This window comes from Prionailurus viverrinus, chromosome D2 (genome assembly GCF_022837055.1).
Source record: "Prionailurus viverrinus isolate Anna chromosome D2, UM_Priviv_1.0, whole genome shotgun sequence".
In the NCBI taxonomy this organism is placed as follows: domain Eukaryota; kingdom Metazoa; phylum Chordata; class Mammalia; order Carnivora; family Felidae; genus Prionailurus; species Prionailurus viverrinus.
The window spans coordinates 47381257-47392370 of NC_062571.1; the positions used below are offsets into that span (position 1 = coordinate 47381257).

Genomic DNA, 11114 nt, shown 5'->3' on the forward strand with positions numbered 1-11114 from the left:
ATTGACCCAAATGAGTGAGCAGTCATCCGTCCTGAGGGTGGAGGTTTACCACTAGGTAAGCCAGGGTAATCACATTTCAGAACGCCATCTCTGCACTTCTCTGGCTCATTCCAGAAGACAGCTGCCCGTGTGAATGCAGCAGCTCTCAGATCAGGCTTACCTGGCAGCTTCTGGGACCACTGTGATGGAAACCAGACTGTGGCCAGCGGCCGTGGACCTGGGAACACCAGGCCACCCCAGCCCCTCCGGCACGTGTCCCTGGGGAGCAAGGCCTCTGGCCATATCTGGATACATAGCCATCTGTGAACCAGGCCAAACCCAGCACAGGCCAACCTGAGGGCCAAGACCAAGGCCCTGAGTCACCTGCTGCCACGTGGCCAGACAGGCTATGAACCCAGATCCATCAGACTTGAAAAGTCACATCTTTTTTCATGATGACCTGACAGCCGCCCCACCGCCTTCCTTCCATTTTAGTTGGCAGAGGCATGTTTGTTTCTGAGGTTCTCCTGGGGTAATGCTCAAACTGGAGCGTGCATGAAAATTTCCTGGAGAGCTTGTGAAAACCCATGGTTTTCATCACAGCCCCGCCCCCAGAGTTTCTGACTCAGTAGGTCTTGGATAGGGCCCAAGAATTTGCATTTGAATTTCTAGCTGATGTTTGTTTATGCACCTGGTTGGGACACTACACTTGGTAAATCAGTGTCCTTGCGTGTGACTAGTGGTACGTGCAGCTTCAACACGCAAGGCCAAGTGTAGGTGAGCTCACAGCATGTGACGGTGCTACTGGCCTGTTTCAGTTATGATAAAAGGGCTGCAGATCCACCCTGGGTGAGCCTCAACTCCCAGAAATGGATGGAACTGAGAGGCCAGCAGAGACTCATGTACAAACACACACATGGAAACACATGCACACACATACCACAGACTTTGGAATCATGGAATCACCCTGAATCTCTCTTTCCTCATCTGGAGCCCAACAGTAAGTGGGAAGGCAGGAAATCTCCCCAGGTACCTAGATTGAGGGTCCCTCCCATAATCCGTGGGTCTGCTTCTTGTCCCCAGGCCTTATATGGACACACACAGGCTGTCACATGCCTGGCAGCATCAGTCACCTTCAGCCTCCTGGTGAGTGGCTCCCAAGACTGTACTTGCATCCTGTGGGACCTAGACCATCTCACCCACGTGGCCCGCCTGCCTGCCCACCGGGAGGGTATCTCTGCTCTTGCCATCAGTGACGTCTCGGTGAGTCCTCACTTTCTCAATGTCTATGAGCCTACCTGGAAGCGTGGTGCAGTGTCCCAAGAGAAAACCCAGGAACAAAGAAAGGCTGATCTCCCAAGAATGTTGAGAAATGTTGTCCCAAATGTGTGGAGTATTCTTTGCCCAGGCAGAGTGGAGCCATCAACATGTGCAACATCTGGTTCTAGATTTTATTTTTTCCTTTTTTTATTTTTCTCCCTCCGGGTGGTGAGAGTGGTGGGAGGTGTCTGTTCTGGCACAGGCATGAGGGAATTGGGGCAAGAAGTTGGCTTTGGTAAGAGATCTTCTGGGCTTGGCGGACTAATTCAGTTCACTGATGTTAAGTCAGTGTTAACTCATCAGGTGCTTCTGGTCTCCATGGCAGGAAGTGCTTCTGTTTGTCCCTCCAAGCTGCTACCAAAGATAAGCCTGTCAGGAATGTGTGTGTGTGTGTGTGTGTGTGTGTGTGTGTGTGTGTTATGTCTGAGTGAAACAGAGAGAGACAGACAGATAGAGACCGAGACAGAGAGAACAGAAAGAGTTAGAGAACTATATATCTAAATCTCAGTGTGGAATTTCTCCCAGGCTGGAATCCTCATCATAGGGCATGGGGTTCCGTGAGGATTCAAAGCCTCTGCATCTGCTCACAGAAAACCCTAGGAGTCCAGGGCATGGATAGAGTGGCAAGGGGATAATAGAAAGAGGAGGAGATAATGAAGAAGGCTCCTCGTCCCAACTTTAGCCAAACATGGTGTTCCAGGTAAACTTGAATCTAGGATGAATCTTACATGGGCAGAACAGAGGATGGATGGATGGATGGATGGATGGATGGATGGATGGATGGATGAATAGGTATGTGGCTGGATGGATATTTGGGTGAATTAATGGGCGGATAGGTAAGTGGGCAGATGGAGGGTGGATGGATGGATGGATGGGAGGATGGTGAGTGAATGGATAAATTGGTGGATGTGTTGGGAAAGGCACCAAGCCCTGATCTGAGAGAGCATTATACAGAATAATGTCCTTAGATCTCAGAGGAGACATATCATGACCAACAACTTGTTGAATTCAACTTGTCCTGGAGCCAACTGAATTCACTAAGTGCCTACTGGGCTCAGGGTTGGGTGCTTGGCAGAGATGTATCAGACATGGTCCTCAGCCTCAAGCAGACTCTAACAGAGCCAGACAATTCAGAAAGGGGTATGATGGAGCCCAGGGGGCTATGGAAGGGCACTGAGTTCCCTACGTCCTTTCTGTGGTTAGGGCAAGGCTCAAAGGCATGGCTCCAGCTGGTTTTATGAGTCCTCAGTGACAGTGACCACTATACCATTGGCCATAATATTGACAAGGACTTGAGAAGAAAACTCTAGACATAAACATTTCAGGAGATTCAATGGGGACATTTCTCCTCAGAAATTCCCTTCAGAGAGACATCGCCAATTCTTTGAGCCATATACAATCATTCAAACCTCTGTACTCTGCCCTCTACCAAGTGATATCCAAATCTTCTTCATGGGGACAGGGCTGGCCTGCCTGCCCTGTCCAGGCCCCGTGTCTAGAGCCAGAGGCAGTCTCCAGGCTGTGGAAGGAGTCCAAAGGGTAAGTCAGCCAGTTTGTGTCAGAGAAAGCAGTATCCAAACACATGACTGCAGTATGCAAATAGCCAGGAATTTGTAGTTGTGCGAAAACACAAGAGACCTATGAGCCATCTAATAAGAAGTGGGTGTCTTAGGTCTTGGAGTACCTTCGTTAGTCTTCAGAAGATAGCAGGTTAAGGGTGCTGGGGTGTGCAAACTGGCTGAGCAAATGCGGATGGGCAGGCAGTGACCTCAGCGTGGAGTGAAATCAGTTTTTATTGCTGCAGGGCACCATTGTCTCCTGTGCGGGAGCCCACTTGTCTCTGTGGAATGTCAACGGACAGCCACTGGCCAGCATCACCACGGCCTGGGGCCCTGAAGGAGTCATAACCTGCTGCTACATGATGGAAGGGCCAGCATGGGACACAAACCATGTCATCATCACTGGAAGTCAAGACGGCATGGTTCGGGTAGGTGTGTCTTGGGCAGAATGAAGGCAGAATGAATACAAGAAAGTGGTCTTTGTTCTCACTTCCTCCAAGAGCCCAAATCTATAGGCTGCATTTGAGACCAAATGGTATGCCAGACTAGGTCTTCATGGCAAGTGAGGGCAAAGGCAAGTCTCTCTCCAGGCAAAACGTAGATAGATACATAGATAGATAGATAGATAGATAGATAGATAGATAGATAGAAGATAGATAGCATTATATATATAATTGTATACACACATATGCTCATGAAATGAAATAAACATTTATCAGGACAAGGTGTGAAAGCTGAATGGTCAAATGTGTAAGAACATAGCCCAGTGCTGAAAAGAAATATTTGGGCGATCCATTCACACACTTGCCCATCCATCATCCACCCATCTGTTCACCAACTAATCCATCCAACAATTTATCTCTATACCTATTCATCCATTAATCCATCCTTTCATCCATCCATCCAATAATACATCTACCTACCTACCCAACTATTTATCTCTCTACCATTCCTTCCTTCCTTCCCTCCCTCCTCCTTCCGTCTCTCCATCCCTCCCTTCCTCCTTTCCTTCCTTCCTCCATTCCTTTCCTCCTATACAATGATCTGTCCTTCCATATACCTATCAATTTACCCATGAATCCATCTATACATCCAAATATTTTTTATCTGTCCATCACCCTAACTCTGGCTCTGTACCAAACTCATCATACAAGCCACAGGGAACACAGAAATTAATAATAGACCATTATCCTCCAGCTGATCATATCCTAGAAGAGCATACAAACAGAAAATACATGTATGCAATGCATGCTATGACCATGATAATCAAAGAGTGCCATGGACCCTCTGAGGAAAGCCATGGAGAGGGAAAGCATCAATAAACCAGGAAGAGAACGAAACAGAAACATTGAAGTGTGAGGATTAGCCTGGGAAGAACAAGGCAAGCTTTCTGAGACTGACAGGAGGGATGAAGGAATGAGTAAAGATAAGGAATAAGTCAGAGGCTCACTTAAGAAACTGTCAACTGAATTCCACAGTTTAAAGGAAATGTTGACTGAAGGCCATAATGTATTCAAGAAAATGTCCATTGATTGCTTCAAATGTTTATGAAAGCTTGCTGAGTGCCATCATGGCTAAAACTTGGCCTTGCTTTGCATGGGTGTCCATGGCCTAAGACTCGGAATAATCATGGAGCTAATACTTGCTGAATCAATATGTGGTGAGGGTCCAAAGGGAGTATGGATTTATTTCTAACAGAGAGACATGAGAGGAGATGGCAGTATAGCTGAGTCCCAAGGATGAAGAAAAGTTACAGCATATGGAGAGGCCAGGCAGGCTGAGAGGTCACTGTGTGGGGGTGGGAGAGACAAGGCTGAGGAGGGTCCCTTGAGAAGCCCCATTTGTGGGCTAGGTGGGGTACATTGTCTCTGCAGAGAGCAGGGCATCCTGGGCTAGCCAGAACATGAGTAGGTCAGGGAGGCCTGGGCTTGGTGGGGTGACTCACACTGTGGGTCAGTCAGAGGAGCCCAGGCTGGCCAAGCAGCATGTGCATTTTTTTTTGTGGGCCCCCACGTCATGAGTGAGAGACTTTCATGCACGCAGCACTCATTCATCCAACATGGCAATTGAGCTCCTGGAATGGCCCAGGGCTGGGTTAGGCCTGGTGTGGAGTTCAAAAAATCATTAAGAGTAGGCTGATCCTTGCCCTTTGTCAACATAACATCTGGATTCAGCAAGTGAGAAGCCATATGCAGTCAGCATGAGGACATTAATAGAAGGGCTTGCGACCAAGAGCCAGACACAGAGAATGGGGAGGCCTAGCTGCTAAGTGGTGAGGGAGGCCTCCAGGGATGGCGGCAGCAGGGTGAAAGGGCATTAGCTAAGTAAAATGACAATAAACTAGCTGCTGGGTCTCATCCCTGCAGATGAGAGGTTGAGGACGGAGGCACTATGGTCACAGGAGGGCAGAGTAAACCCATCTAAGCTTCAACGGTGCTCTACTGAAGCCTAAGTAATTTTTTGTCCCCAAGAATACATTAGTCTTGGAAGTGAAAGGGGACCATATTCCCATCCCTTCCTTCAGGGTCCGTTGGATGTGAGGGAATGGGATGGGCCCGAGGCCACAGACAGGATCATTTCCCCAGCCATTGGCCCTTTCTCTTTTCTGGACAGATTTGGAAGACTGAGGACATGAAGACATCTGTTCCCGGGCTGGTAGCACCAGAGGATCCCTCAGCTCAACCTCTGAGCCCAAGAGGTACCTGCCCTGCTAAGGGTGTGGGGCCTTCGCCTTGCAGTCTTCACTCCCCCCTCCCCTCCCATAGCTCCATTCAGTCCTACGGAGTCCAGGGAAGCCATTGAATCTCTCTGGATGTTGTCAAGTTGGGGGGACAGAGCACAGTTTACTGCAAGCTGCCGGCAGAACGTGAAGCAGCATGGAGTAGTCCCGTTGCATCCTGGCCCCGTCCTGCGGGGACCAGCAAGCTCTGGGATGCTCCCTGGACATGTGAACAGTCGTGGCGGTTTTCAGGGGCTTCTGAGCCTCAGAACCTTACAGAGCTTAGTTTGATGTTCTCCATCTGCCTGATGACTCCTCAATGCCAAACTTCCCAGCCCAGGGCCTGGGTCCAAATGCCTACTTGCCTGGACAGCCAGGCTGCAGAAAGGGAAAAGGAGGGGCCAGGAGGGGCCTTGCCATATGCCTGGAGAGAGGAAGTGGTTCCATAGCGCCCCAGCCTGCCCTGGTGATCCTGGCTCCGTCCACCCAACTCCCCATGGCAAGTTCCTCAGAGTGGGTCTGGAGGTCCTCTACATCCGCACTTCCCAGGAGCCTTATTAAAAATGTAGATCTGGGTCCTGTTTTTACCTTAAGCCCCGGCAAAAGATTGGGGGTTGCTAGATTTCCATGTCTAACAGGTCCCCAGGTGAGTGTGGTGTGTACCAAGGTAAAAGAACGACTGTTCTGGAACCCTCTTTGGTTTGTGGCAGATGGGACTGACGTAAGAAAATCTGTTCTCTATTCTGCCATCATGGCCTCTGGTACCATCACCACCATGACCACCACTGCTCAGCTTGCAGGGAGAGGGCTGACCCTGAGCAGTCTCCATCGTGCGTACTTGCCGTGTATTCTCTAATTTGTCACGACAACCCCGTGAGATAGATTTTACTATGCCACCCATATGAAGGATTAGGAAATTGAAGCACAGAGGCCTAGGAGCTTTCCCAGAGTTACCCAGAAGCGTAGGATTACCATCATTCTCACTTCTGTCCGCAGAGCGGACATAAGCAACCTCAGACCAACTTCAGACTGCCAGGCGAACCTCAACCGCAGATACTGCCATGCATCATCAACAATAGCACCACCCCTGATCACAGGCACAAAGATCACCAGCAAAGCCATCACCTCCTTCTCTTCCACCACAGCTGTCCCCATAGCCCCCAACCATCACCTCCTCCAGCGCAGCCGGCCTTCTTTCTCAGCTCCGTCTTCATCAAAGATTTTGGCCCAGAACCGAGACATTTTTCTTGGTGCCACCCATGATGAAAGGAAGCATGTTACGATGAAGTGTGACTTCTCCTGTCATCATGAGTTCTGGTTTACTCGTATCCCAAGACCCATGATCATTCACGGGAGAGAATTTATTAGAGTGCTAAGGGCTGCCTTCTAAAAAGAGTAGCCATCTTCAGTTAGTTCCTTTCTAGAATATACTCCACACCTTCCTGATTCATTTAATCATCCATTTATTGTTCTTTCGTCACACAAACATGCACAGACATCTGATCAACCCTTACTGGGTCCCAGGCTCTACACTGAGAATCCGTTCCTTCAAGATAACACCATCTGGGCACCCTTGTCAATAATGTGGGCAGACCCAAAGCAGTGACCTCAGAAGGATCTACAACCACATTCACTTCATTGTGCCTAGTACCTTGAGGGTCCTTTGGGACTCCAAGGAATCACCCCATCTCAGGGTAAAAAGAAAGATGTGTGGGGTTTGTACATTCTAAAAAAACTCACAACACTTCTTTGAAGAACGGGGGCCAGACTTTCTCCCCTATTTCTCCCACCCAGTTGGAAGAGAGCTAGCATAAAATCCTATTCCCCAGCCTGATTATGAACAATTCTGTGGTACACCTGCACGAAAGCATGCCAGTTCAGTCCTTGGCTCCACTGCCCATTTCTGAAGCTATGGAGGTCCCATGAGGCAAAGGTTGATAAATGGATGTCTGAACAAGAATGCTGGATGGATGGAAAGACCGATGAATGAAGAGCACCTCAAAGACCTTCCCACTGGTTCTGGAAGTGCCAGTGCATTCATGGGTTTGTGTTCAGGGTCAACAGTTGTGCTGAGATTGTACTCATTGGGAATGGGGTCCAAAGAAATGGGAAGTGACATGAAAAGCAAGAGGCAGGGCTCTAGACCTAGTTCTATGCCCAACAATTACTCTGTCCCTCGGTTCCCCTGCCCCTGACATGTCAGGATGTGCAGGAAGTACCTAACATGAAAAATTACAGGCATAGACAAGAATCTGCTCAACAAAATGCAGGTTGTTCTTACCATTTTTATAGGCTGGTAAGAGCCTTCTCCCTTCATATACCGGCCAATGACATTACGGAGCTCACAAGACTGTTTCAGGCTGGCAGCAGCCCCATCACGCCTGGGTCCACATCCTTCCCCTGCCGTTTGTCCCGACCTGTCTGAGGTCACCACCGCCAAATAGAAAACAAGTGCCAGGGTTGTGATTACAGTTTAAGGGAGGATTCAGGTGAAATGGCATGAGCGCATGGATGTATTCGTGAAAATCAGGCTGGACCACAGTGTAGAAATAGAAAATCCATTTGCAGGCCTACAAACCTCAGCCTGTGGAGGTCTCGTTGTTCTCCGAATATTGCTCAAACCCGTTTTGCTGGAAGGTGACAGAATCAGGCATGGCACGTGGATGTTTGTACCTGTGTCCTGTTGGTGTGCATGTTGCTATATCCCTCAGATGTCTTAAGGGGCAAGAAAAGAAAGCTTTGGAGATATTGAGGATGCCTCGTTTGTGTACAGACATAATCTAATTTCGGCCCAGAATTCATTTATTTGTCATTTGAAACAAGGACCAACCCAGTCAGAGCACAACGTATTTTAGGAATCACCTCGTAGACTTGGACTCGACCTGGAACACACAAAGGGCTCCGGGAAGGCTTGTAGCGTGGCCTTTTGCACACACACAAAATGTGCACGCATTTCCCGGTGCACAGGCCTCTCCGTGCATGTAGGAGGCCACCCTGGGACAGCTGGGACAGCTGTGTCGTTCCTGCCCTGACTCTGAGTGACTTCGCAGGGATGTACCCAGCTGATGTCTCTCCATCTCGCCCTCCATGTTGAAGGAATTACTGTCTGCCCCCAAATGCAGTCATTAAAATGAGTGAAGTAACAATCATTGAGTTACATTTTTTGAAAAAACGTTCTCAGCATTTAATTATTGGTTGTGGCGTGAGAGGATTTAGATAAGTTGATAATGCCGACTTTATGTAATTTATTTTTACTAGGCAATTACGGGCTGCGTTACATCCTGGCAGCAAGGTATTGTGGGGCATCTTATTAAGCATAAAGCCAGTAAACACTGATGAACAATTTTGCTGAACTAGGCATGCAATTTAGAAAGCAATAATACACAAATCCAATTTGGTACACAATGGATACCGCAGCCCGTCAGCACATGTAACTATCACAGCCTGCAAATTAAATTGGGACGGCCCTTTTTGCAACGGCACAGGCCAAGATTAAATATATTTTCCCCTCAATTTAACAAGTTGCTGACCACAAATATAAATATGTGTGTATGTGTTTGTGGCTCTGCCCGTGGACATCCACGTGCATGCATGGGTTTCCTAATCATTCTCTCGCACGATCCCCACAGGTCACAGGTGGGAGAAGAATCTTGCCCTCTGTCGAGAGTTGGATGTCAGCCTTGCTTTGACAGGGAAGCCCAGCAAGACCAGCCCTGCGGTGACAGCCCTAGCCGTGTCCAGGTAACCAAGGCCTGGCTCCTTCGGGCCTCCAGCAGCTCAGGGCTCAGGTGGCCTGGCCCTGGAAAGTCGCCTCACTACTGTAGGCACCAGGGAGGGCCCACCTTGCACAAGAGGCAAATGAGGAGCCCACGTAGGGCTCTAGGAAATGTTTTTTAACACACACATGTTCGTGCTCTCTCTCTCTTTCAAATACCCGTGGATTCATAAAGAAATGTAAAAGGGTATAGCTTTGTAACTTCATGCTGGGGAGGCACTGTTTTCCTGAGGCCCGCTACCGATGCTAACATTTGGTGTGATGAGTATCGTACATTAAAAAAAAAAAAAAAGCGCCTTTTGAGAGCTCTAAGCCAGTGTAGAATAGCCAAGTGTCAGCCACTACACTTGATAGACATTATTTGATTCTTCATAATTACCCAATGGAGGTAAGTGGTCCTTTCTGTCATCAACCCATTGCGCACACTAGGAAGTGGAGTCTCCGGAGGCCGCGGGCCTTGGAGAGGCCCTTCCCTTCCTCCCTCACTGCCCTGCAGTTGCTGGCTCAGGGTCTGTGGTGGTGGGAACCACACAGTATTCCAGAAGCCAGGCTGAAATGAAGTGGGCTAGTGTAGGACATGGGAAAAGGGGGCCCGAGAGTCCGGAGCCCGAACTCTGCTGGAAAACTTGCCATTCGTTTGTAGGGGGGCCAGACTGTCTCTTCACAGGACAAAAGGCACACTTGGAGATGCTGGAGAGAAAAGTCAGGGCCTCACCCTGCTGCCAGGAGCCTGGGCATCTTGGGGAGTCCCCCCATACTCATAAGGGGTGCCACAACCCTCAGAGCTCAGAAGTTCCCCCTCTTCGGGGCCAAAGCATTCTCCAATTCTCCCAGCCCCCACCCCTGCCTCAGGTGAGGTCAGGTGCAGGCCCCACGGGGTCCTGGACCGAACCCGCCATGTCGCAGCATCCTGAGTGCCGGCTGGGATGAGTGGGACCCACAGGCTTGGCTCTAACACTCCTGTCTGTTCCTTCTCTTCCCAAGAAACCAGACCAAACTCCTGGTCGGCGATGAGAAGGGGAGAATATTCTGCTGGTCTGCAGAAGGGTAGGAAGAAAGACAGTGGAGGTCAGGTGGAGTGAGCGGCAGGTGCCCTGAGTGGCAGCAGCAGCACCAGCAAAGGGAGGCTGTTGCGGTGCCTGGGGCACAGAAGACTCTCCCCTGAGGAAGGGGCTGCTGGCCATCAGAGCTGCACACCCCGAGCCACTCCATGGCCCATGCGACTTTGGCCTTGGGTTGCCCAAGGACACACTCCATAAAAAGGAGAAGAGCACCTGGGAGCCTGGGAGCAAGCGATCTGGAAACTGTGACTCACTCACAAGCTGCCCACGAACTCACAAGACTCACCTTTTCAAAGGGCTTATTACACTGAAAAAAATTGGGTCACTTCCTGGAAGCTAATGGGAAATATTGGATTGTCTTTATTTTATTAAAACGACCGTTTTCAAAATGCAAGAGGGCTCGTGAGTGTAAGATCACCACCCTTTTCCACTCAGGTGTTTGCATCCCATACCTAGAAAGGCAGAAAGGCCTCAGGGAAGCACAGCCCGCCCTCAGAGTGTTTCTCAGGCCCTCCTGCCTCCCTCCCTGGAATCTGGCTTTCCTGCAGGCTTGCCCGCCGGACAAGGTTTGTGGGGAGCGAGGGGCTATGCTCAGGGGGCCCGGCTAACGTGGCTGACAGGACGTGAACGTGAGTTCTCTGGCAGGCATAGGGAAGTCAGCCGGGGGTTGAGGGAGAGGCACGCTGCCGAGGTGTGCCTAC

At 49.7% G+C, this 11114-nt stretch overlaps 1 protein-coding gene across 6 annotated transcripts in view; it reads left to right on the forward strand.

Moving 5' to 3' along the window:
- Positions 1–10807, forward strand: part of WDFY4 (WDFY family member 4) — a 291014-nt gene extending 280207 nt beyond the window's left edge. For all 6 annotated transcript variants that reach the window (XM_047824339.1, XM_047824338.1, XM_047824343.1 and 3 more), the window contains 5 exons: positions 1063–1242; positions 3104–3286; positions 5472–5556; positions 9207–9318; positions 10337–10807. In XM_047824339.1, coding sequence (XP_047680295.1) covers positions 1063–1242; positions 3104–3286; positions 5472–5556; positions 9207–9318; positions 10337–10403 — 627 coding nt within the window. In that variant the 3' untranslated portion in view covers positions 10404–10807. The remainder of the gene's footprint in view (positions 1–1062; positions 1243–3103; positions 3287–5471; positions 5557–9206; positions 9319–10336) is intronic.
- The last annotated feature ends 307 nt before the right edge of the window (positions 10808–11114 follow it).